The sequence below is a fragment of the Falco biarmicus genome, chromosome 2, assembly GCF_023638135.1.
Source record: "Falco biarmicus isolate bFalBia1 chromosome 2, bFalBia1.pri, whole genome shotgun sequence".
Classification (NCBI taxonomy): Eukaryota; Metazoa; Chordata; class Aves; order Falconiformes; family Falconidae; genus Falco; species Falco biarmicus.
The window spans coordinates 19,186,036-19,213,666 of record NC_079289.1 but is presented as its reverse complement, the minus strand read 5'-3'; the positions used below and the strand labels follow the sequence as shown (position 1 = coordinate 19,213,666).

Here is a 27,631-nt window from a genome sequence, read left to right as displayed (position 1 = left end):
GCTGCAGCTCCAGTTCCAGGGTGCAGTCGGGGATCTCTGTAAGGTGAGTCCACCTGACATAAGGAACCTGCCTGGCGAACATCCATCACCAGCTCCTCATCCCCCATGCTCCTCTGGCTTATGCTTTGCCCAGCTCATGTAAATTAATAGTGGCTTTTAATTTCCATCGTACCTACCAGCTGCTCTTGGGAAGTTCAACTGGGGGGGGGAGGGGGGGAGTGGGGCAAGAAAAAAAACAACCCACAACACCAACTCTTACTATGGAGGCCATTAAACAGAGGGATACCAGGAACATCTGCAGACCTACACACACGGGGTGCACACATGTATGTCCCAGCACCTGGCTGTTGGCTGTGGTGAGAGTGGGGCACCCCTGCCCCTCAACCCACCCCTCTGCAGGGCAGAACTCCCATGAGAACTGGTCTCCTGGGTCTCCTACAAGCTGGTTTTAGGCAAGTCCTCCTGAGCCTGGAGCCTCTTCCAAGCTCTCCTCGGAGGGGCAGGAATTTCACACCCCCAGGGATGGGCAGAGAAATGCAGGGCAGCAACTCCTCCCTGGTGGTGGCTGAAGGACTCCGGGAGCTGCCGTGTGGTTGGGAAGGCATGGTGAAACAGGCTGTGTGACAAACCTGCTCAGCAGAGGAAATTTGAATCATTTTCAACACTTCTGCTGCTCCTTCTGCCATGCTGGGTGTCTCAGGAGTGGGTGCTGGGGTTACCGAGCACAGGTCCTCTGTTGTTGCACTGAGAGCAGGATGATGGTGGCATTTAATGCATGTGCTCTTGATGTGCCCAGCTCCTTGCCAGCTTTTTCTCTACAGTCACAGCAAACCTTTGGAGTGAAGGGGACAGTTCGTGCACTGGAGCAGAAAAACTCTCATCCCTTTCTTCAGTGCAGAATGAGCTCAAAGATCCTGTGAGGCTGAAGGACGGTGCCCAGACCAGCCAAAGAGATGCTTTGTCCTGCTCAGAAATGGTCTAGCAAGGAGCCTCCCTGTGCGGTTGTACAGCAGCCTCTCTTGTAGCTCCTCTAGACAAGGTCATGCAGGTTGTCTAGTTCAGGTTTCAGCTCCAGGATGACTGACAGAAGCCCTTCACCTCTGAGGTAACAACGCATCAACCTGCATCAGGAGCTGCTGTGATGCCTGTCAGGCTCACATGGAAGCAGTTTCAAGAGACATTTGTAACCTGATAATGACTCAACTCGCCAAGCCTGTCTTGTATGATGCAGGCAAGCAGGTCCTCATGGGACTAGAAGACTTGACTGAACTGGGGAAACTCACTTTCCTTGATCAGCCCAAAGGAGAACTCAGAGCTGTGCAGAGGCTTGGGCAGTGGTGCAACTGCCATCCGAAGAGACCAAACCAGACAACATAAGCACCATTGGTGTCTTGAGCAGAAAAAGGCTGGGTTTGGTTGGCATTCTTGAAGCAATATCACAAAATGAAATCCAACCTGAGCCGGCAAACCACTGAAGAAACCAAGGTGTCCAGGGACATCCCAAATCACACTTGCCTCTTTGCAACTCCTCTGAATCATCCAGCATACCGGTTTCCTCAAAAAAATAAAGAATAAGCATGACTGTGGTAGCGGCTGTGAGGTCTCGCTAAACAAGGAGTTACAGCTGGGGGTACTGTTTAAACCAGTTCCTCAGTCAGGATCAGCTTCAGCACTTCTACTGTGCTTCCCTCAGTGTTTAATGTGGCCAGGGACATGCTGTATGCACTGTATGGGACAGAGCAGGTGGATCTGCACTTTTGTGTGCTGCAGTGAGCTGCGTGCAGCATCACAACCACAAACATAAGCCAATGAGTTCAGTAATGAAGTAATTTTTAGGGCACTTGTGGCTGAAAGCTGGCTGCCAGTGGGGCTCTGGGGGTGCTTGGCCCCCTCAAGGGAGAGAAGAGCAGGATGGTCACCCGGCATCCCCCACCAGGTACCATCCCGCAGCTTAAGACCAAGAGCTGGAGCATCCTACGGTCGGGAGTCAAATAGGGAAGCAAGCAATGCAACCAGGGAAGCAGCAACTATTTTTTTTTTTTACAAGAACCAACTTCAGTGTACTAAACAACTAAATAACAGAGAAAAGTTATAACCTGTTAATTAGATCTTGTACTGGGCTTACAACCTGTGCTCTGGATGTGCCCCAGGCCCCGTTACTCTTACTCTTTGCAGGGACAACAAGCTGATGCTTGTGGCAGGGCCTTGGGCATCTGCTCAACCCCACCTTCTGCTCCTCAGCTCTCTGGATTTACAGCTCTCAGCTTTGGAGCAGCATAGCATCAACATGTCTCCCACCTGCGGTTTGCTTCTGCATCTAAAATTCATGAAACGTGTTTTTTCTCTGCCCTTGTCCTAAGCAACGCTTTCCAGAGAACAGCAATTTGCAAGAAAAGCAACCTGTCATCTTAACTCATCTGGGTGGAGGCTGCAGGTCAAGCAGAGCAGGACAGGGTCTTCAGCCAGCCCTATTCAGCCTGATAAATACAGCAGAAGTAATTCGCACCTCTGAGACCATGAAGTGAGTCCGTCCTTTATGTGTGCTTTGGGGGATGGAGCCTCTGCCCTCCAAAATTGCATTTTCTTGCCAGGTGAATTATATGATACTGTTTTGAAAAGTGTGCAAATGATGCTATTTAATTTCCTCATCTACTAAAAATAGAAGATTTCTGGATCTGTCATGTGGAAACACAATGTAAATGCTTTAGAGAGACTTTCAGCAGCTGCTAGAGAAACCAACAGCGCTGCACTGTGCAGAGCAGCAGCCAAAGAAATCTCGGCTCTGGTCATCGATCCATTTTTTCTTTCTGGAGACGTGCTCACCCACCCCGAGTCCTCCCCCTGTTTACATACATGCTTTTTGCTCAAGCTCCAAGCATTGATTTACTGAAAAGCAGTTGCCACAGTTCAAACAGCACTTCAGAAAAAATGATGTATTTCCACGCAGCAAGTGTGAAGGCTCAGCTGAGCTGATGGCAATGGGCGCACCTGGGCCAGCAGTAGCACTGCCTGACCTCTGATGAGGCACGAGGGGGCCGAGTCCAGTAGCAGATCAGAAAAATGCAATGCACGCAGAAAATGGTGTGTTACAGACCAGGAAGCCTCATGCTGGAGCTTGCAAAGGAGCCACCACCCGGCACCGAACAGCGTATCAGCAGCGGCACGGGCAGCACCGGTATTTCCTGGGATGGGAAGCACCTGCTGCCCCTCACATCACACGCACGCAGCCTCCCGTCACTCCTCCGCTCTGCTGCCCTGTGCGCGGCCGTGGCTCATGCACACCACGATGACTTTTGGGGTCAGCATCCCTGGAGGTACACTGCTGTAATATTTCCACCCAGCTGCTGGGGAGGGACCTTTCCGTTTCACTCCAGCGCCTCTGTTCGCCCTGGAAGGAGGCACAGTCATATGATACGCTCATGCTGGACACACTAAAACAGCACATGCTCACAGCTGTGCGAAACATACGCATGAAGCAAATCACCAGTGGTCACAACTGATGAAGGGCAACGCTACGCTAGGTTGTTTTTTTCTTTAGGCCAACTGCTCATTCCATCTGCATTTGTATCGCTCTGCACTGCAGGGCTGGCAGGCTGCTCTCGCACCTGCACACGGGGCTACGGGGGGAAAGAAAAGGGGTCCCAGCAAGTCTGGCACGCTGGCCCTAGAAGGTGATGCAATTGTGCAAAAATACAATTCAACAGCTCCATGTATTCCAAACAGTCGTTTTATCACAGCTTATAGCAGCTTCTGCTGTATCCTTGCACTCTATCTCTATTCTATTGCATAGGTTTCTATCTATTCTGAATTCTGTTCTATTTACCCTACAATATTCTGAGCTAGGCCACTCATAATTGTGTGATGGAAGACGAACAGATGTGTAGCAGTACTTGAAAGGAGACCAGGTCCATTGGCACAAAGTCTAAATCCAAATTCTGCTACTACATGACTGATGCGGCTATTCAACCCCAGAGTTTTAGTTTTCTTAGTAAGCAAAATGAGGGGAAAGAGCCTATTAAATATGAATTACTACATTACAAATTAACTGACAATCTATCATTGTTTATAGGTTTTAAACTCTGTTTAAATTTGCTCAAAGTGAGCAGTTTTGTCATGCAGGTTGCAACACAGAGCTGTCTATAACTCACTGCTAACTGCTCTTGAGACTTTTTTCTTTTTTTCATGAAACAAAAGCAGCCCATCAATGAGGAAAATGAATCTTTATTTTTTTTCTCTAAAAGCAGAATCCATGTACATGGTTTTTTGTATGGTTTAGAAGGTGGTTTTAAGATGTGAATAGTCACATCACAGAAATAATACAGAACAACCAGTGAAGGAATGAAGAGCCAGTTTGACAATTGCTTTATCAAGTAGCCCAAACATTATTAACTAATTGTTTTGGGGTTTTTTGCCAGAAAGGACTTCAGGACAGCATTAAAATCTCACCTACTCAACACAAGTACAGAGATAATGAGGGGAAAAAGAACTACAAAACACAATTATTGCTGCTGTATCTGCAATTCTGTTTCCTTGCAGGATGTTCTGTAATACTCCGGTAAAACATTTTTTAAATACCAGTTTCATTAAGAATGTCATGCAGATAAAAAAAAGTAACCAACCAGCCAACCTAATGTAGTAAATTAGACTTCATCTGAGACCAAAAGAAAAAAGCTACAAAAAGCGGAGAGGTTTTGTTTTACAAGGTGAAGAGTAGATTGGAACACCAAGGATGGATGTGCTTAAGCATCCAAGTAGATTTGGTTTGTAGGTGTTCTCAAGGACCACAAAATGCAATCCTGGCCAAAAGACCTGCCAGCACCAGTGAGATCTCACCTCCGTCTGGGAGCAAGTTATGCCAACCCTTTAAGACCTGAAAATGGAAGCTGGAAAATTATTTATAGCATACGCATGACCATGAGCAACACGCTGTATTTGATATAGTGCCTTTATAAACATCTACTGTGTACTTCATGTGTACTAGTGTATTACCTTGTAATGCACTGCAAGGAAAACCCAGCACACGGTACGATCATTCACATGCAAACAGACATTTAATGTGTGATCAGGTGACTAGATCACCAGTTTCTGACAAAGCGTTAAGATATATGAAATGTATTCTAGAACATGTAAAGATGAAGTCTAAACATCTCATGTTACCTAGCAAAAGGTTAGCTGGAACAATCATTTAACACAGATGATTTTAGGATTAGTTACACGGTTAGTCTAAACAATGTGCACATACATATTTAATTTGAACAAAATTCTTAAACTATGCTTCTCTAAAGTTTACAAAGTATATAAAATGCATGATTTCACATTTATAAAACCACAGCCCTTTTCTAAAAAACTAAACAAGGCTATAGACTTTTGTTTTAAGTTTAAACGTACTGTTTTTTCTTTTCAGCAGTTTTAGTTCCTATGATAAATAAAAAATATAAATGGCACTCCACCACGGCCTTATAATGCATGGAATAAATTATCAAGAGTCACACTGTAAATCAAAATAAATAATTTCTAAATTATTTTTATTTTAAAAAATGGTCTCTTTTTAATTGCACAGTATTTTAAATTTTCAGTAGCAATGAAAAGTCAGTTGGGTATTTTTCTAAATGCTCCAGAGAGTATGAAAGCATTGTGTCTCATTTTTCAAGCTTTACACATCAAAAACACCTTGGTCAAACCATCAACTGATGAAACTGATAGATGTTTCAGTAGTCTCTTACTGCAGCAAGATGCTGTGCTCTCTCTCACCCTAGGCGTTCAGTCCTCTGGTGCTCACCTTACCGGGGCGAGCGCCCCCAGCTTTCCATTCCAAGTGAGGTACTCTGGTTTACACTGATAGCTTTGATATTTTTGGAAAAGTGTTAGCTATGACTTTCACAGCAGAAGATCATCAACAGCTCAACAACAGTCCACATACTCCAAGGCTACAAAAGTCTCCTTCCTTCAAGGGCTTCCCCAGAGTGGCACGCCTTCTTTTTGGGGCATCACATGAACACATCAGGCTTTTGGCTCTCCCCAGAGCTATTCTGCAGTGGAGAACCCGGCTACAATTCAGACGTACCAAAGAAAACAGGACACCTGAGAAGATACCTATCTTACCTCAGACTATTAACAGTAGTCTTAAACCCACTTGCCAAGTACCTGTGAGTGTGATACACGCACATGTACACGTTTTTTGTTTGTTTTTGTTTTTTTGGGGTTTTTTTGGTTTGGTTTTTGGTTTTTTTTTTTTTTAAAAAAGAGACAACGAAGTCATTAATACTGTCATAGCCCGGGAATATTTAGCTCCAAGTTAGGTATCCATGGGACATATTTTAGAACTCTAAATATCGGCAACACATTGTGTACAAAACATTTGTAGACAGATGCCTAATGTGAATGTGCATTCAAAATACTGTGTATCTATATACTATTACTGATGTAGCTGTAATAGCTTGAGACTGTATCTAAAAATAGGGAGTTTCTGCTAAGTATCAAACCAACTCTCAAGTACCGAAGAAAAGGGAAAGTGTTGCCCTCTTCTTAGTGTTGGGACAGGCCTAACTTGAAGGTACTTCATCCTTCGCTGCAATTCTAGCACTCAGCTGGGGCAAAGACAGTATCACTGAACCACCTCTATTGTTTAAGTAACACGGGATGTTACTGTTCACTTATTTGCATCAATGCAATTACGTTGACAAATGTAGTATTTGACCAGTATCATTGCGTTCATGTTTATTACTGGTGCCCTCTCCAAAGCCTGTTAAATACATAGACTGATCTCTTCACCGTGTGGAGGAGCTCACAAACAACTCCTCATTCTCTCTATTATCACAGCAAAACCAAAGGAAATACCAACACCAATGTTTTGTCCACAGTAAATTTGCTTTACCCAACATAACAGAGTCTAAGAGGAACTAGCATATCATTGCACAACATCAAAACCCACCAATTTACTTCTACTTTTAAAGCATTTTCAGTGCTTGAGTACAAAGCACAGAACCTATTACAAGAATTCTCTAGCAATCACCACACTTTCAGGGATTCAATACTGCATTAAACGTATGTGGAGGCAATCAGTGCCATGATAACCCAGGCCTGGCCACTGCAGCACACAGCCCCACACGTCTCCTCACACCGTTTTAACAACGTGGCTAAGCCTGCTGAGCCAACACTCTAGGCCAGACAGCTTCATGTACATGGTAGGAAGCATTCTGATGCTCATGCGATAGGGAAAAAGACAAAATGCCTCTATTACATACACGTTTCTGTTCATGCTTAAAGGAATTCAACTTTCGGCAGAAGTAAATTCCTACATAAAAAATAAATGTAGAAACCCATTAAAAAACACAAATATAATACTTGCATTATTAAAACAGATGCATCTACACTATGGTGTAGTACTTGAGTGTAATTCAATTTAAAAAAATCTTAGTGTACAACTAAGATGAGACCCATTTCCCAGTCCAAACCTCAGCATCAGCGCTGCATCGACCTCTACATTAAAACACGCTCTACAGATCACGACCATCCAAATCCAGGGAAAAACTGTTGCGACAGGTGAAGAGGTCCTCTCCCTAAACAGGTAAAGCAGGACAGATGGCATAGAGCCCCTCTGGTACCGCCGCTGGGACAGGCAATGGCAGATCCCGCAGCACATCAGCAGTGGAAGCTGCACGAACACTACGTCCTGAATTGGTTTGCTGAACATGGTTCAGATTATTGGATATGTCTATAAGCACAATGCTCTTTAGAAGCATTTACTGTATACCCAAACCCTACTCGCTGCAACACACAGTGTCACACAAGTAGTGAAAACATCTTCGTATTCAAAGGTGCTTGGACATCATTTTCAGGCAGCATTTTACCTTTATTTTAGTGAGTTCCCACTACAAAGATTTTAGAGGGAGGAAGAAGATGCCAATAGTTTCTTTTTTCTTTTTAATATGTGAAATTGAGACAGACAGCTATCTACTTTTACTTGCCTAAGTCTACTCTATGTCTGAAATCTCTAATTTTTAAATAAGGGATAAAATGTTGCCCAAAAGACTAGTTATAGTTATACATTTGTGTTTCTACTACATCTACAAATCAAAATAGTTCTCAGTTAAAAAGATACAATTTGTATCAACAGTAAAAGGTACTTTCTGGTTCTTCAGGGCCTTACTTTAAATTCCAGCAAGTGTACCAAAATTATCAGCAGTAATAGTGTAAACTTGTGATTTTTTTTTTTTTTAATGCTGAACATCATTACAATGGATGGAAACCTAAAACTGTCGGCAAGTATATCTGACATCAATTGCAAAATCTATTTCTATTATATGTATATATATATATATATATAAAAGCTTACGAGGTGCTAGTAAAACCCATGACTTAAAACCAGAAATATCCCTTACTAATACTAAAACAGACTTGGTTTGTCTGTTTCTAAAACTACACTATTTGTGGCAAGAATCAGGCCTAAATGATGCAACAGACCAAAAACTAACTTCAGGAACACATAACAGTATCTTCTCTCTCTGCAACCCTCCCCTCCCCAGGCAAAACAGAAAGAAAAAAAAAGTTTAAGTTATTATTTTGAGCTACAATATCATTACCATAGTGCAGTTAATAATGTTGCATATCCTCAACACACAAAACCTTTTCAGGCCAGCCTTGATAAATAGCAAGAAAAATCAAAACAGTATCTTAAATACAAAATTGCATTGAGATAATTAAATTCATTTAAAAACAGGTAAATATTTTATGAAAAGCATATTTTATCCAGTACACTTGTGCAGCAATACAAAGAAAAACCCCCACATAAAACAGCTAAGCAGGACCCTACAATTTCAGGCCCCCTTCTACTGACCAGAAATACACACAGCTTGGTAACAACACACGGGAACTGAAACAGGGTGGCCTGGTTTGGGGAGGTTCTGAGCATCTGCAGCTTCTCTTCAGTTCAACAGGCGCTGCAAATTCTCAGCACCTCTGAAAATCAGGCAATAAGGCTTTTCTCTTACCCATAAATTAGTGAAAAAAAAAATTTTTTTCCTTGTCTGATTGCATTTGATTTTACTAATCGAATGCATCAACAATACAATTAACTATTTAAACAAAACAAAGCAAGCAATGAAAAGTGCCATACTATAAATTACCAATATATTGTTACCCATTTCACTGTTTAACTGGTAACTCAATTATTTGTTTAAAAAAAAAATGAAGTCAGTGCTGTAGTAAATCTTTGTTTCCTATAAAAAGATGATTATAGCACAAAAAAGCTCACAAAAACCAAACATACACACGGTGTTGTAAAAAGTTCAAAAACTTGGCTTGAAAAATTGCGTGCCAGAAATAGCAAAATCCTCTTTCTGCAGGTTGTTTTAATACCACGCAGCCCAAGGACAAAGACCCAGCAAGTTAAAAACGAAAACAAAAATCCCAACATGTAACAAGGATAGAAAGTGCTGCATATAAACCCCTGATGCACCAAAGATTATAACCAGAGACCACATTTTTTTTTTTTATATATATATATATATAAATTTAAACTGGAACATTCTCCAGCTGTGAAAATAGCCATTTAAAAATTTTCAGACTAGAACACAAAACATATCTGGTACTTCTGATGCATGGGGCTATACACACAGACTCCATGATACAGTATTTCACATAAACGGATTACTATATAACCTCCTTGCTGAGAAGGAGATCCCAAATGCTATTGTAGCAAACCTCCCTCAGCGTTAGAGCTGAGCTGAAAACTACTAGACACCACAAAGATGCATCATCTCTCAATAACCTAGCTGAGATTTTTCCACTAAGATAGCTGCAGCGAGCTGCTGAGCGTCCATCACGTGAGGGTTCTTCTTCATAACGATCCTCACAAGATCAGGGGGGAAGATGTTGCAGAGGTTAATGTAAACCTTCTCCCGGGTGTCTTGGTGCCTTGGAGGGTCTTGAGGAATTCCACAGTAAGGTACGCGCCAGGTCTGGTCCTGCTGTTCAGGTAAGCTTTGGAAGGCAAACTGCTCGTAACACGGCTGTGTGGGGTTACTCGGCAAGGAGTAGGTCTGGCGGTAGCCATATGCATCCAGCCCATAACTCTGCCTATCCCAACTTCCAAGCCCGTCTTGGCCAGAATAAGGCTTTCTGTGTCTTAATGGAGAATTATCATATAAACGCGAGTCTGAAATGCTGTCTATTCTCGTGGACACGAGGGCTCTCCCCAGATGCATGGTCTTTGAATGTGATGAACTCTGAGACGTAGAGTAGTCATTTGGACAACTAGAACGAGCACCAACTGTGGGATGCTGTAGATGCACAGCCATGTATGGAACTGGAGGTTTGTGGTGATGCTTTGGTTCTTCGTGACTATAGCTTTGCACTCGTGTGAGAGGTTCGTGGTAGCTCTGTAGGAAGGGCTGAGTGTTAAGGCGGCCATGGGAGTGCATATGTTGGCACTTCAAATTCTCATCTAGCTGCGGGTCCGGCGAACTCATGTAAGAGCGATCACTGTAACCCACGTACGAATCACTACTGCCACAGCTAATGCTCCCTTCGCTGCTGCAATCAGAAGCTACAGAGCTAATCCTATAATCTGTGTCCAGGGAGAAGCGCCTTTCAGGACTACGCGGACCAGATATACTTAGATTTGAATACGCACTCAGCATAGAGTAATAACCTACGTCCACAGGAGACTCACATTTTGGATACTGGTCATAAGGCATTGGCGTTCCATGATTTTTGGTTGCCATCATCACTGCAGGATACTGTCCCTGTGGTCTTTGATCCTGAGGTGGAAAGTGAACTCCAGATGGAAGGCCGTTAGTTAAAGGTGCAGTACTTTGGGATTTTGCAGCAGAGGAACTTGGTATACTAACTAAAGAAGGTACAGACCTGGTTTCCAATTTGTTTTTGGTGGGAAGCTTTTCCTCTAAGTCTTGATAGACTTGAGTCCTTATACTAGGATCAGATTGCCTCTTTGGAGCAGCACGCTTCAGCTCAGAAGTGCCGTCATTTTTAGTGCTACAGGGAACACTATTGCTTTTTACCAGTCCTCCTTCACTTGTAGTTTTGGCAGCTGTGTTTCTAGACATGGCACGAAGTTCATCAGCTACAGACCGCTGAGGCTGATTTCCTCTTTCTGGATGATAGTATTTGCATTTGTGCCCATAGGTACATTTCTTCCCTATGAATACAAACATAATCAGATAAAAAAACCTTCAACCAAACTCTGTTAATCATCAAACAATGGAAACGCTCCTCATTTAAAGTTTTACTGATGATTTGAAAAATCTTGCAAATGGTTTTGTGTGACAGGGTGAGATCTAAGATCTCCTCTTGTATTGTGGAGAAAAGGAGGCAGTGGCAGTGTGCTGCAGGTCGTACTCTAGGAATGCAGACCAACACTATCAGCCACGTTTTGAGCTGAATGTGACGCTGTCAGCATGTCTGTACACACCTGCTCTACTGGGCCAAGGAGATATAGAGCAGAAAACTTAATAGGAAAGTCCCACAGAGTCGTAACACCAGCAGGTTTCAGCTCAGTCAAGACGGTGGTGTTCCCATAGGGATACTCAATAGCTAAACTTGAGACAGCTCCATCAATTTTTTGGAAGAAAACTTGGATGTCTTATGACCAAATCACATTAGAAAAGGGTTTTCTGAAGCCTGCAGAATTTAGGTGCTGGTTTGGATCTATTCCTATGAATGATTAATAGAGTTGTTCCTTTAGTTCAACTAGTAGATAGAAATTTCTCTAACTAGCACATGAATAAAATCGCTTCAGTTTCCATCATCAGCTCAGCATTTCAACCATTCTCAGACTAACACAACAATGTAAAAACCTCTGTGAAAAAGCTTTTATTTTTGGCAGTATTAAAGTAAAGCAGGAGCTTGGTCTCCAGTCCCAGCAGTACAGAAAACTGGTAAATTAAACCAAATTACCGTATGGACATGGTTGCTTCTTGTGTTCTGGTACAATAGGCTTCTTCCTAAGAAAATTGTCCAGACTTGGACCATGGCGGCCAAGAGGATCATCAGGAGGCATAAATCTATAGAGCATAAAACAAACAAACAAAAAGTATTATGGAAGCAAATGAGCCTCTTCATATTCCTCATGCAATGAGCAAGAACCTCATGACTGTGTTCTACACCATAACCTGCCATGCTGACATTTTTGAGCCCGAGTAGTTTGAGAGCTGTTTTGAAAGGCCACCTTTCTGCTGCAGGTACTGCCTGAGAGATGAGTCATAGAAATAGACTGTGTGGACACCCCTAGTCTGCTTCAGACACCTTTACTCGAGCTCAGCTGACCGCTCTGTGGCAAAGCAGAGCTACACACCACCAATTCCTAAATCAAAGTAAGGGCAGCAATTTCTCAAAACGCCACAACTAACTTTGCAAAATCATGATTGTCTGGGACTTTTGCATCAGTATTTAGGCACTCAAATACAAGTGTCTACTTGGCAGAGTACTAAGTCTTTCCCAATAAAAGAAGCCACTAATAGTAATTGCAGTTGGTACGTATGCCAGGGTATGAAGATACTATGGATGGATCGAAGCAGACAGCTGAACCACAGACCTCTTGAGGTTCATTCTGGCATGGGTTTTCTATGACTCTAGGATTTTAGGGGTCTAACCACGGGCACTCAAAAATGCTGGTGGAGTATATAAAGAGAACTGGAATATTATACCATAGCATACATCAAATATACATTGGCATACACCAACACAGGAGAAAAAGAGCATAAAAAGATATAAAGATATTGTTACAAAAAAGCACTAGCAAAAACCAGAGTTTGAGTACTTTTAATTAGAAGACCAAATCTATGACTGACTATTCCTCCTGTTTTCCTACAGGTACCTAATGATTTGGGTGTAAGGTAAGAAATTCACGCAAGTGTTCAAACTGTCCTTTCCTCAATTATTTTAGTGGCATGTATAAAGAAAGAATGACTTACTTGTCATTAACAAATGAATACATCAGCAAGCGTTCATCTATGAACTTCTTCCATTCAGGCTTTTCATTGGCTAGATCCCTGTAGTTATCATTAGAAACAATAATGCCATCTGACTCAAAGGCCAACTTCACTATGAATCGGTCATCATAGCACACCACCCTTCTCCCTTGCACTCGGCGGGATGGTGTGAACACAAGAATCTTCTCCTTTTCTAATTTACGCAAGATTTCTTGATCTACAAGGAACAAGAATTGAAAGTTAAAAAAGAAAAAGACAGAAAAGAAAAAGACAAAAAAGACAGAAAAGAAAAAGATGTTTGTTTAATCTCCAAATACATTAGATTTGATGAAGAAAATCCAAGCATATAGGACTAAACATATCTTAAATGGTTACAGTCCAGCAGAAAGCATTTGATGAAGTCACAGTCAGCAGTCAACTAGCAATACTTTTTAAAAAAAACCCCACAAACAAAACAAAACCTCCTGCTCCACACCATTTCTCTAAGACTAACACAGGAGACCTTGTTCACGTTGCTGTGGTTCAAAAGAAACACTACTTATCAAAATGTCTATGAAAAAAACTCCTCCAGTTGAAAGGGTGGTTTTAAACATTAATGAATGTTTCAGTCTAGGAGGGCTACACCCAAGTATAGTCAAGGGTTTCCTGTAACTGAGCTCCTTGGTAAAAACAGACCTCTTCCATCTCTTTGTGGTACCCAGCAAGAACTGAAATAATTTCGGTAGCTCATGTTAATGGAACCATCTCATTAAAGTCTCTGGCTACAAAGGGAAGGCGTTACTGTTAGTACCCACAAGGACCAGAAAACCCATGTTCTATACAAACACTCAGGCTCTTCACAAACATTAACAGCACCCCCAAAAAGACCTCTGATGTCATCCTATAACCAAGAGCAAATGTGGTTTTGGTGTTCTTTTACCTACAGTAATAGTTCAGAATGTATCTTTCCTTGAAAAGTTTACAAATTTATATATAAGGTCTCATCAAATCCAAACAGATTTTTCTTTAATCCGGCTAAGTAAGCACTTAATGTTCTATGTAATTCCTTCTTGTCCTACACAGTCTACCAATCACCTATCCAAAAGCATTTTCTCTTTCTCTGTGTGGAAACTGGACATCTCAAAGAGCTTTGAAAGATGCGCTCAGGCTACTAAGGCGGTTGTACAGAGCACTGGGGCACATACCCCTTGTGTTGATTCTCCAAACTATCACTCTCCTCAGAGCAGACAAGCTATGGAAGAAAAATAAACAAAAAGCTAGGCAACATCTAGAATGGCGCAAGATTCTTGCACAACGAATGAGTCATGGCTCTTAATAATGGTTGAGATCTCAAATAACTGTTTTGTAGCACAAGAAACTTGACAGGGAACATGTTCCATCTAGGAAAAAAAAAAAAAAAAAGACTCCAACATGAAGAAATACAGAATTAACATTACATATAAGCAATATACTTGATACAAACATTTATCTGCTTAATAGAAAAAGCACAAGATTTTACATGAAATCCAGCCTTCTGGTTCACCCCCTGTCTCCTGTCATATGGTAAATGATGAATAAGAGTGTGATGGAAGGTGATTTTTTTCCCCCACTAAAAAAGAATAAAAAAATCTGCCATGTGATGATTGGCAGGTAATAATAAGAAAGATGCAGCTGTTGTTTAGTCCAAGAAGCTTCTGATAGTCCAAGAATACTGACAGTCTAGAACCATTCTCATGTTAGTCATCTAAGACTTTTTCAAAATTCCAGGTGGCGGCGTATTTCAGGTGCATGTGTCTGGAAAGGGAGTGTCAGTGCAATATAATTCACCAGACTGGTAGCAAAGAGGCTCCCTGCATGCTGGTAAGAAAACTGAAGAACCTCTGCTTTACAGAAGATACTTGCTTTGATCTTCCCCCCATTTTCAGGGTCTGTGATGACCCGTGGCAAACAGATTCTTCATTGCTAGACACCTGGTCAATTCTAAGTCTTGCTACTTTCTTGAAACTCCTTTTGGGGCTTCTAGCCCTATCCACAGCTCTAGTAGATGTCACAATCTATATGTAAATAGCCAAATCTTTATTACTTAGCCCATGCTCTTCTCATACCTCAAATACTAGTACAGTGAAAGAGAATGGCATCAAGAGAAAGGCTTCACGCTGCCTGTGATGAGGGGACGATAACAACTTTCCAAACATTTTCCTGCATCAACATGATAGATTCTAGTAGCAACGAAGCAAATGAAATTAAGTGTTGTGAAGATCTTTCCAGATTTGAAAATGCACATGGTAATCAAAACATGTTTCCATATTATTTTACAAACTATAGCTACTACTCTCAAAAGCTTCCCCCCCTTTTAAAGGTAGCCATGTTAAAAAAAAACCCCAAACAAACAAAACAAAACACCAAACCAATATGCAAACAAACCCCCCCCCCCCAAAACTCAATCCCCCCTCTCCCCTAAATTCTAGAGGTTTTTTTAACTCCAAATTCTCCTCTGCTTCAACTTTAGGGCACAGGGAGGATGACTCTCCAGCCTTCACACAGAATCAATTAGTCCAATCAAGAAATAAATAACTCTACACCAGATTCTTCTTCTAGATAAACACCTTCAGAATTAAATTTTTTGAAAGCTGTCTCACTTGTCCATAGTAATGATGCAAAGAGGAACTGTTTCCTCTCTGTCAGGATAATTCACATAACCCCAAGTGTGGCACTGACTCACCACAGCTGACCGGCAGAACCTGCTTACTGCAAGAAAGATCACCCAGAAAATCAGTAATTTCAAACCTCTTTGCTGCCAATACTACATGAATGTAATAGATTTTAAAAACAGCAATTAGATGCTTCAAGAAGTTAAGTAGCAACGTTAATGGAAAACTTATCAGGGAAACAGAAAAGGATGATGGGGAGAGGGCATCGCTTTGTCTGCTTCCCTCTGGAAGACCATAATGAAGTCATTACGCCAAATATACTTTCTATAATAGTGTTTTATTTCTAAAGATTTGTTCATCTGAGCAGTAGCACTCATACTGTGCAAAGCATCAAACCAACCAGCGAAGGTGGAACAGAGCTTACCTGTGATAAGCGCATCAGGTCTCGACTGTTCTTTCCTCCATGCTGGCACAAACACAGTAACATCCTTGTGGCCTCTTTCCAAAAACCAGTCTACTGCCAATTTGATTCCTCGACAAGAAAACACTTCTTTGTTCCCGTGGCTGAAACACACATTAAAATTCCTTATTATATGACTATGCTTTTCTATGACTATAAACTGAGCACAGTAAAATGCAGTTCTCAAAGCTGTGCTCTTGGCTTCTAAAGGCAGCTGCGAGTCAGACTGAGCCTTGCCCAAACACTGCCATCACTTGCAAAATGGTGTGGGAGAGGGATACTAAATCTTCCAAACATCTTTAGCATCTGTACACAGATTCAACAAGAAAGGGAAAAAATCTAAGTAGGGAGTGTTAAATACCCTCATAACCCAACCAAAATTATGGGGTGTAACAGGCACCACAGAGACCTGATGAGGGAAAGCAGGAGGCCTGAAATACCAACATGAAAGAGTGCTGTGTGTTTAGGAACGGCTGCAGATGAGTACTGAGCACCAGTGTGCACGGCAGCAGGGGAAGAGACAGCAAATTCCCGCTGCAGGAGCTCTGTGAGGTCCCATCTGAACAAAGAGAGAAGGTCTCCAAGCCCAAGGGGATGGCAGGCACTCTGCAGGACAGATTAGGCAAACCAGAGAGACTGTCCAAAATCAACACAACAAAACTAAGAATTTGCTTAGTACTGCACTTCAGAAGGAGAAATACATTGCGTATTAAAAAAGCTGTGGAGAGGGTTTAAGCAGAAACTGATCAGACATAAAGCAAAACAAAAGATGTGCGTCTGTTGGGCAATTACTGTCTGAGGTAAAGCAAGAGACGCAATTATGTCATGTTTTACAGGCAGATGAGTCCTCAGCCAACTTCTACATCCAGTTTCGGGTATGATGGATTACAAAAGACACTGATGAACTGGAAAGAATCCAAAAGAAAGTGAACCAAAACCTATGGGGAAAGGCTGAAGGAAGTGCATTTAGTTCATCTGGAGAAAAAAGGCAGCCTGTAGAAGAAGAAAACAATCTTCAGTATACAGGTGGTAATTAAAAAAAGAGGACAGTGATCAACCATTGGGTGTCTAAGGAAAAGTTTTGGTAACAAAGGGCTGCAGGGTGACCTCCATGAGAAGAGGTCAGGGGCCACCCCATGCCCGGCATGCCCAGCTCTAGCCAGCTCCACAGCAGAGGAGAAAGGAATGAGGGAACATCAAGGCTAGAGAAGAAGGTGTTCCAGGAGGAGCAGGTACACCCCCACAGCAACCAGCAGCTGGTGGAGAACAGGAAAAGTGCAAGAAGGAAGGAGCAGCAGAGAAAAACTGTGCCATCCCGACCCCAACACCCCACACTGCTCACTGCATCTCTGAAGGGACTGAGTGCCACTTGCAGCCATGACAAGGGACGGGTGTCTGGAGTGATGCTGTGGCAGGGAGGACAGGTGTTTGGAGCAAAGCAAGACTGGAGAAAGGCAAGATATTTTTTCCCCTAAGTATTTTAATGTTTGTCTTTTTTGTTATCCAATACCTGAATCAGTAATTAAGTATTTATGTTAATTGGTTATAAGTTAAGTTAAATTCCCCTAGCTGAGTGTTTGGCATGCAACAGTACTGGTGAACGATATCGCTGTTATCTTGACCCATGAGTTTTCTTGCTCCTGTTCCTCCTGTTCTGCTGGTGAGGCAAGCTGCGGCTGACCCACCATAGTCCTACTGGGTAAGGACAGAAAAGTCTTTAACTAGCGTAAGGAACAGTTAAGCTATGTTAGAAAAAACTTTCTAACTGATCAATGGGACAGTCTGCCCATGGGTTTTGGGACCTCCTCACCAGACACTTGGCAAAACAAGTCAGATGGCTCCTCTGGGACAGTCTGGGTTCTCCATGCACAGGAGACCACCAACTCTTGCAAGGTCTCTTGCAACCCTACAGCTCTGTGTAGCGGAAGAAACAACAGCAGCATGGCAGCAAGCCATTACCTGTCACTTGTTGTATATAGCAGGTATGCCACAATCTGCTTTCCAGAAAAGTAAAAGACAATTCTTTCACTGTGGAGTGATTTGTGAAGGGAACAATATGATAATGGATATTCATGGGGATCCTCCTACTTAACTAACATGCTTTTGAGGCAAATAAAACCACCAGAAATTAAAAATTTTTTTTTTCATTCAGTAGGACCTTTTTAAAGTACCTACTATTTCCAGCTTTCTAAAACATAGCACTGTTTTATGGTCCTTTGTATTTTGAAGGAGTTTGAGTAATTGTGCAATGGATGAAGTGCCACAGTAAAAGTGAGAAAAGTTTTGGAACAATGTCCAGATTCCAGAAGCCTGCAAAGGGGGTGGTGTAAGCCTTCACCTGTGTCTAGGTGTCAAGAGAGAATGAGTCATGGCTAATACCTCTCACAAAGCATCATCCTCAGAGGCTGTGTTGAAGGTCACAGGCCCCTAACAAAAGAAAATGAGGAAAAAAAGGAAAAAGCGAGGGGGGGGGGGGGGGGGGGGGAAGAGGGAAAGAAAGAAGAAAAAGAAAAGGGGGAAATGAGCCCACTACTATCATCTGGATTTAAGTGAGGAACCGTACTACTGCTTCTAATGGTGCTGGAGACAGGACCTGGAAACAATCATATACTAAAGATATTGCAATTGTTGCTGGCCATGATAACCAAAGTTTGTAGATTTCAGCACACATGAGGTACTCCAAGGATAGCTTAAGTCCATCCTCTGTGCCTATAGGGCTATATTAGGAACACTGTCAGGAGAAAGACATCTATGTATTTCAATATGCTATTTAGCTATGGTTATAGGCCTCTGCAATAATACATTCCCTGTTTTGTTTGATAATATGTAATACACTATTACATTGTAATAACACCATAATAATAAAACACATAGCAGTATTTTTTCCAGGCTTTGTTTTACACAATTTTTCTTGTGCTTGTTTGGCTGAAAAAGCAGTATCTTTGTGGATTTCATAACTTCCCAGCAATGGGAACTGAAACCACACACCGATATCTCACACTGAAATGCACACATGCATAGAAGAAAAGCCCAACAGCATTTCCAGCCGTGGCAAGTCTAATTACATCTCCCTGTAACAACAAAAAACCAGGACTCCTGGTGTGCATTTAGGACCCTGTGGGCAGCCATGAGGCCTCCTTTGCAAAGCCTGATACAAGAAGTTACTGTTCATGCTATCAGCAGGTCACGTGCAGCCATATTGCAATCCCTTTCAAAACAATCGGGAAGGGTTGTTTCAGCTACTAAATTCCACTGAAATCACTGTAGTGTTATTACTCTAAACAATCTCCATGGTTTCAAATGGATAACACCACTTCTCACTCCTGACAGCGAACAAGCGTTTTGTTAAGACATTTTAATAACAGTATGTTTCTTCCCCTAAGTCTGAGAAATCATTTCTGGAATGAAATCCTGGCCTCTCTGAAAGAAATGGATGTTCCTGCCTATCTCTTTCCATCAGGTTGGAATTCAAGTCACACTTTGAAAGGCAGAGGGAAGACCAGGCAGTTCAGCTCCTTAGTTTGCTCTTGCCTAATACAGACTATTAAAGTTCTTTCATCCAGAACATAAATTTTAAATATATTTAAACTCTACAAAACAGAAATCGGAAATGCATTACAATGCATACTAGCTTTTCTGCATTGCTGAGCAAGTGGATTTACAGCTCGTATAAATCTTCACTTTTTTTCCGCTCCTTTTCAGACACATGCCTAAGCTTCTATCTGAGTGGATACAAATTACAAGAAATTTAAATGACTAGTGAGAAAGTCTGTGAAAAAGATGTGCAATTAAAATTTGTTCTTTTCTTCTGTTTTGTTGTCATGCAGATTGGATGCTCTCCTTTTTGTGATCTTTGTGCTTTATCAGCTTTATGATACATCATATGGTGAAAAGACTGAAATCATGCTGCTGCTTCTGACTTTCTTCCCCTCTGATTAGTTGTAAAAAAGAGGGTAACTGTTTGTATTTCTTTGTCAAGAAACTTTCTTTTAAAAATCTCTTCCCAATTATCAGAAGTATGTGAAAGCTCAGAGCAGTCAGGATGACAGCTGTAGCCCTGGGTGAGACATTGTATACTGCTTTGGTTCTGCTTGCTGACTATGTTTAATCTACAGTCCTTTAGTTGAAGGAAAATAAAGTATATTCCTTAACAAGCACCTATTTCTCTTTTATACCATGCATGAACGATCCTTTTAATCACCACTTTAATATTAGGCCTGTTGATAGCTGTGGTTTTATTTTTAAATGAATGAAAAAGAAAAAAGGCAGTATAACACTTCCTGAGCAAAAAAATCAATCAAGAATTTTCTAGGCTAGGACAGTTAGCAGAAAGTGATAAAACATCTGATGAGAACATTTTCATTTTCTGTTACCTTCCTAGCCCCCAAACTAGATTTTCAACTGACTGTCTTGAAAAGAGTTGTTGTACACACTCCTAAAACACTGACTACATACAATCGTTGCAAGACTTCTGGCATGCTCTAATGCAATACTCAAACCAACACAGAGCACTACAGAAAACACACACAGTGATGACAATACACATTATTAGCTGACATCTACAGTGTGTGTTGCGATACACATACAGGTTTTTATACATATATAAACTGAAAACTGGACGCATCAAGGTACTTCCCACGTAAAAGTATATTGATTGAAAGCAAGAACAGAACTAAACCACAGATCTGCTTGGTAAATTTAGAGTTACAAAACAATTTTCTTCTATCATGTCATAGGAGGAAAACAGTGTTCAGTCCATAGCATAGAAAGATAAGAATTTCCACCCTGTATCATATTAGTGACTCATTAGCCTGGCAGCCTGATTTTGTCACTAGTCTCATCGCTTGTTTGGTTTTTTTTTTATTTGTTTAAAGCTCTATTAATTTCCTAATCACAGAAACAATTTGTCCCAAACTATTTCTCAGTAACCTGGGCCTTCTATCAGTCCTGTATTTCTTCCTTTTATATATATATATACACACGTATGTATATTTTGGTGCTGACACAAAGCCGATGAAACAGTTCCCAAACATTTTTTTTTCCATTAGCCCATGACAAATTACTCCAGTGCTTTGTGGTCTTTGAAGGAAGAAGTTCCTTGGAAACTATAATATCTTTCAAAACATCTTTTGCCTGTAGGACTTCCAGTGCTGGGGCACTCTGTGGACTACAGCAAGTGCAAGTCACCAGACACACACTCAGCAGTCAAGAGGTCAAAAACAGGCAAAGAGAAGTTACACTCAAAGCTGCCAGTGATTAGCTCCTATCCACATCACTGTTACTTGCTGGAAAAATATTTTTATCTATTCCTTAAAGTGATTTCTCAAAATAATCTCAGAAACTAGGCAGCCGGTGCCACTGAAAGACAGATGTCTGAATCAAGGTGCCCAGATACAATCATGCCTACCAAGTGCAACAACACACAATCTGAGAAGAGGCTAATGCAGCTAAACTGTTTGTTAAAATACATATGCCATTAAATTACCATATGAAAACTACGTATGGCATAGATAAGACAACCAAACCATCTTTTGGTTGACAGTTGTGCAAAAACTTGTATGCAGACCGGGTATCCGCAAACCTTTTACTATGGCCAGATGACCTGCCTCATGGTTAACGCACTGGGACAAGACTCAGCTGCCTGCCCAGAAATGTCTAACGCTGGTTAGGCACCTTCGAGTATCTCGCACCTCCTCCAGCTGAATGCCACTCCTGAATGGCACTGTGGTCTCTGTCACATCTGCCAGGCCTGGCCGTTTCTGATGCCACCAAGCACCTAAAACATCTGCAGCTGGAGGGATGGCTGGGCATGAAAGCTGTAAGAAACTTGTAAAGCACCTGTCTTTGTGTGCCAACTTTTAACTAAACATTTAACTAAAAAACAACCCCCCCAAAATCAGCATCTACCTCTTACAAATAAAAATTAAGTATGCAATGGTTATCTCGTATGGTGTTTTCCCTTGTGCAATGAAGTACCAACAAGCATCATTGAAATATACAGGTCAAGGTTTTCCAAAAGGGGAAACTGAAGTGCATCACCTCTGTGGCCTGGGGATCCTAAGGGTGACATTTGCAGAAGAATCTAATTGCTCAAAACAAGGTTAATTGATTTCAACCTGCAAACCCAGATGACACATGATCAAAATACTTCAGTTCTTCTGTCTATGTAATTCTGAAAGCGGTTGTCTTAATAGTTATAATACAGCAAGTAAAATACCTGATTATTTGCTTATCAGTGTCATCTTCATGTTGCACTCTCTGTAAGCACAGCAGACTTCTTTTTTGCCTACATGTTTTCAACAAAGTTTTGTATACATCTAAAATTTAGAACCCATTCTTTTCACTGTTAGCAAAGTCTGAAGGCACCCAGGGTAGCCAGGGAAAACTAACAAATATGGAACAAAAGCAAATGAATAAAATAGTTAAACAGCTAAAGTTTTCCCCTTGTCTTTGTGACTAACAACTCTGTTCCTCATTCCTTACTTCTTGGTGGCAAAAGACTGACTTTGATTACAGCAAACAGAAGTATCACAACAATAACCAGTTTTAGGCAATTTTCAGCAACCCAACTTTGAAAAGGACAAGCAAAGGAAAAGGACTGTACAAATACGCTGCAGTGCGTTTCTCTCTTCAGAATGACTTCCCTCTTTCTCAACCTCAGCAGTGAATGGAAGTCTTAAGACAAAGGGCCAAAAGAGAACCTCAAAACCTTGCCTCTGCTGCCTTGTGGAGAAATCGGACCTTCTCCCCTCCATCTCAAACTGCAGTGGCTCAGCTGAGGAAGCTGGGAATGCATGAAGAGCAGATCCAAGAACACACTGGAGAACAGACAGATGTAGGGATGAAAGTTGACAATTTGCTGTTTCTGGATGGGCAGAGATCACCTTTTGCCCACCTCAGTGATGTTACGAGAAAATTTAGGATAGCTTAAATCATCACACAGGGATACAGAACCACTATTGACTGAAATGTGTTACCTGTCTAGTATCTGTGTCATGCAGTTTACGCTAGATAAGGTCCTGAATGCATTTTTATGTCAACAGACAAATGCCTTTGTCACTCACGTGGACTAAGGTTCTAAATGAAGATTTTTGCATTACAACATCATTACCTACGTGCAAGAAACCCCCAGCCTTATGAAGAAGGGTTAGAGCTACACAGTTCTCTGGAAAGCCAACATAGGTACAGCACGACTGAATCCCAGGTCCTATCCCTTAGTCCAGCCTCACTCTCAGCTGTGGGAAGTGTCTATCAAGAGCTTCACAGCTGCCTTAGGGGATTATCTAATTTGCTGTTCAGCTCATATTTTAAGTTTACACACACACACACACATATGCATGCACAGGAAAATCAGTCTCATCTGTAAAAGCGTTCTCACAATAGATTTTGTGTGTGTTAGGCTTAAACATGTAGTCATCTTTGCTCTTCTGGAAAAGGATTAAGTCAACACCATGAAACCTAGAAGAGCAAAAGAACAAGATCAGATTTGAAGTATCCCATAGAAACTAAATAGCAATTCTTCAAATCATACCCTACAAAAGCCACCTTTCTCCTATCCAGTTGAAAAACAGGGTTTGCTTGGTTTTAAAACTTGAACAAATTCATATTCTTCAACCAATATCAAAGCTTTACACTTGAAGTACACAAGATACATATGATCAATCACTTTCAGCAATGCCATTTTAAAGTACAAGGAAAGCTTACCAAGCATTACCAAATGGCAGAAAAAATGAGAGTTGTTTTGCTTTGGGTTTTTGGGGGGGTTTTTTGGTGGTTTTAACTACAATTTGCTAAAGCAGCTTGTCTGGAACAGTAATCACCAGACCAGACCAGTATACATGCTGGCTAGAGTAAACTACTCCAGTCCAAGCCTCCTTTTGTTCTGCCCTCAAGGAACTCACAAATCCACCCATCATCAGTTGACTAGATGCACCAGATACACAAACATGAACATCCAGTCACATAATCAGACACATCATTCCTCCTTTGTGTCAGACTTAGCCTAGCTGTTCTCCCAACCACAAAAACACTGGGTTTCGTTTACAGGTCTAATGGAAAAATAACCCTTTCTGACTTTCCCCCCCCCCCCCCAAGATTAGGAAGCTGAATCAACTCCTTTTGCAGCTGTGCAGCCACTAGATGACATGCAGGTAGGAAAGCATCCCTGGCAGCGAGATAGATGTGTGGCTGAGAGTAAGTCACTCTGTCACTCAGATGTTTTGTGAAACCACATCCTTAATTAGTCATGCAATGGAAAGACAGGGCACCATTCAGTGTTTGATCCTTCCAGAGAAGGACAGCTGTCTCATCCTACTTGTAATATTGGACATCACTCACCTCAACCTTCTCCACAAAACTTCTGCCTGCCCCCCCCCCATCAAATACATCCTTTAAAGGAAAATTAGCAGTTATTATCTAGAATAATTCCAACAGTAAATGGTATCATCAAGTAAGTGCATTACAGCAACATGGGAGTAAGAATACAGATCACAGTCTACCCATTTCTGCGAGAATATGAGAGTTCCCAAGAATATCCCTGAAAAGACTATCTACAGTCTTGCTTAGGGAATAGGCGCGTATCCCTTTAGCAACTCCAAAGTGAACTCACTGGTCACAGCTTAGAAATGCAAAGAGGAAAGAAAAGGATGGACTGGGCCAATATAGGTTAGTTAGTTGTAATTTAGATATTTAGACACAGAAATCTGAACAAGATTGCCTAAACTGCAGGTGAATTCCTGTGTCTCTCCCACTGCTTTGACCCCTGTTCTGAAATCTTTCCTTTTAAGTATTTAAAGTGCTTATTTACTATTACCTATTTTCTCGAAGGGGAAAGGACAGATCCTGTCAGTGAACAACTGGTTGCACAGCTGGCATCAGCAATAGGGGCTCATCTTTTGCAAACGTGGGAACAGCTTTGGCAACCAAGGACTGATTTCTAGGAAAAGGTGGGATCCACTTGACCAAGCAGAACAAAAGCATCTTTGCCAACAGGCTGGCCAACACAGCAAGGCGTGAGCAATCCAGGAGGTTTCTGGAGTGCATTGATGGTAACTTCTTTTAACATGGGTAAGGACCCAGCATACTGAGGACCCAACGAGGGAACCTGCTGGACCTCGTACTTACAAACAAGGAAGAACTGGTCAGAGATGTGAAGGTTAGGGTCAGGGTCACAGGCAGCCTGGGCTGCTGACCACGAGTGGTGGAATTTGGGAAGTGAAGAAGGAGCAAGGCAAAAAGCAGGATCACAACCCCAGACTTCAAGAGAGCAGATATTGGCCTGTTCAGGAGAATCCTGTGTGACATGACCCTGGAGAGAAGAGGGGCACAGGAGAGCTGGCTGATTTTCAAGGATCACCTCCACCCAGGTTGGTCCACCCTGATGTGCAAGAAGTTGGGCAGAAGTGACAGGATAAGACTTTCCTTCAGCAAAGGTTAGGGAACACTGAAATGGGACAATCCCAGGCTGCTGGGTGTCGATGGAATGCACTCAAGGGTGTTGAGGTAGTTGGCTAATGTCATTGCAAGGGCAATCCTGGTAACCTTTGAAAGGCAGTGGTGACTGGGTATGTTCCTAAGGGCTAAAAGAGAGCAAATACCCCTTCTGTCTTCAAGGGAGGCAAGGACGATAATTCAGGAACCTACAGGCTGGTCAGCCTCATCTTGATCCCTGTAAATGTGATGAAGCAAATGGTCCTGGAAGCCCTTTCCCAACAAATTATGTAAATTGGGTGATTTGGAACAGTCAGTTCCAAATCCAACAGTCATGGATTTACGAAGGGAAAATACAACTGACCAACCTCATAGCCTCCTAATACTCTATTGTGGCTTTAACAAGTCTTTTGACACTGTCTCTTACAACATCCTCACTGACAAACTAATGACATATGGGCAAAATAAGGAGACAGAGAGGCGGACTGAATTCTGGCTGAACTGCTGCACTCAAAAAGGATTGTCAGTGACATAAGGTCCACCTGGAAGCCAGTCAGTATTGCTGTACCTCAGGGATGGCTACTGGGCCAAGCATTGCTTAACATCTTCATTAATGACTTAGATAACAGGACAGAGTACACCCTCAGCAAGTTTGCAGAGCACCCAAAGCTGGGAGGAGTACACCAGGTGGGTGTATCGAGATTCAGAGGGATCCCAGCAGCGTAGAGAAATGGGCCAACAGGCACCCTCCAGCAAGTTCAACAGAGCGAAATGCCAATCCTGCACCTGGGGAGGACTATCACCAGGCATCTGTACAGGCTGGGGGCCAACCCACTGAAGGCAATTCTGAAGAGAAGGTTCTTGGGCTTCTGGTGAACACGAAGCTGACCATGAGCCAGAAAGGTGCATTTGCAGCAGAGAAGGTCAACAGCCTCCTGGGCTGCATTGGGAAAAGTGTTGCCAGTAGGTCAAAGGAGCTGATCCTTCCCCTCTGCTCAGCCTTGGACACATCTGGAGAGCTGGGTTCAGTTCTAGGCTCCCCACTGTAAGACAGGCATGGGCAATACAGAAGAGAATCCACTGAAGGACAACAAAATTATCAAGGGACTGGAGCACCTGTCACACAAGGTGGGGCCGAGAGAGCTGGGACTGGAGAAGAGAAGGTTCAGGGGGATCTTATTCATGTGTATAAATATCCATTGTGAGGGAATAAAGAGGACAGAAACTGACTTGTCATTGGTGTCCAGTGATAGGACAAGATGCAATGGGCACAAACTGGAATATAAGAAATGTCATCTAAACAGAAAAAAAATAAAACTTTCTTACAGTGAGGGCATTCAAACACTGGCCCAGAGAATATGTCGGGTCTCCATCCGTGGAGACATTCAAAACCCAACTTGACATGGCCTTGAATTGACACTCCTCTGTGCAGGGGATTGGACTAGAAGATCTCCAGAGGTCCCTTCCAAACGGAATGATTCTGTGATTAAATTTGGCAGAAAACACATGAAGAACTGTTAATCTGATTCTTGGGTACAGAAAGACTGTTATATTAATAGATTTAATCTAAGGCCCTGTAGCATGCTTCCCCATTTGGCTCATTTTCTGTAGGTGGTCAAGAAAGCAAACTGAGCATAGGGAGGCAGCTCCTAAATATTTATGCTAATAGCTGAATAAACATTAAGGAAAAGTGACTGATCTGGAGCTACTTCTGGAATGTGCTCAGTGCAGTTTGTGGGAGAAGTTGAACCTAAGTCCACCCACCAAGTCTGAGCTGTGCTAACTAGCTAACACTTACACAACTGTTTCAGATTTACGTGAAATACAATCCAAACCCATTTTAGAAGTCTCTGGATAGCTTCTTGTTTGAGTACCAGAATAGTGTTTGTTCAAATAGACATACTTCCTTTACAGGTCAAGTTGAACAAAAAGATTAGGAATGACACATCAGGTAGAAGGAACTCACAGGAATACCCCATTAACAAAGTAGTAATATCCTTGCTTTATGAGCTAACACATTTACTTAAACAAAACCTATCATTTTGGCGTAAATAAGAGCTGTATTTGAGATTAGTTTTAAAGAGACTCATTTAAAGGTAACTGACTTGATTAGGAGCTAAAAAACCTAGGCCTTTAGCCCAGAAATGTCTTGCATGAACTTT

General features: G+C 42.0%; 1 protein-coding gene across 3 annotated transcripts in view; it reads right to left on the bottom strand.

Moving 5' to 3' along the window:
• Window positions 1-4,201: 4,201 nt before the first annotated feature.
• The window catches only part of ZC3H12C (zinc finger CCCH-type containing 12C), a 46,805-nt gene continuing 23,375 nt past the window's right edge, over window positions 4,202-27,631 (bottom strand). For all 3 annotated transcript variants that reach the window (XM_056328574.1, XM_056328573.1, XM_056328572.1), the window contains exons 3-6: window positions 16,005-16,144; window positions 12,933-13,167; window positions 11,917-12,023; window positions 4,202-11,158 (exon numbers count right to left, since the gene is read on the bottom strand). In XM_056328574.1, coding sequence (XP_056184549.1) covers window positions 9,762-11,158; window positions 11,917-12,023; window positions 12,933-13,167; window positions 16,005-16,144 — 1,879 coding nt within the window. In that variant the 3' untranslated portion in view covers window positions 4,202-9,761. The remainder of the gene's footprint in view (window positions 11,159-11,916; window positions 12,024-12,932; window positions 13,168-16,004; window positions 16,145-27,631) is intronic.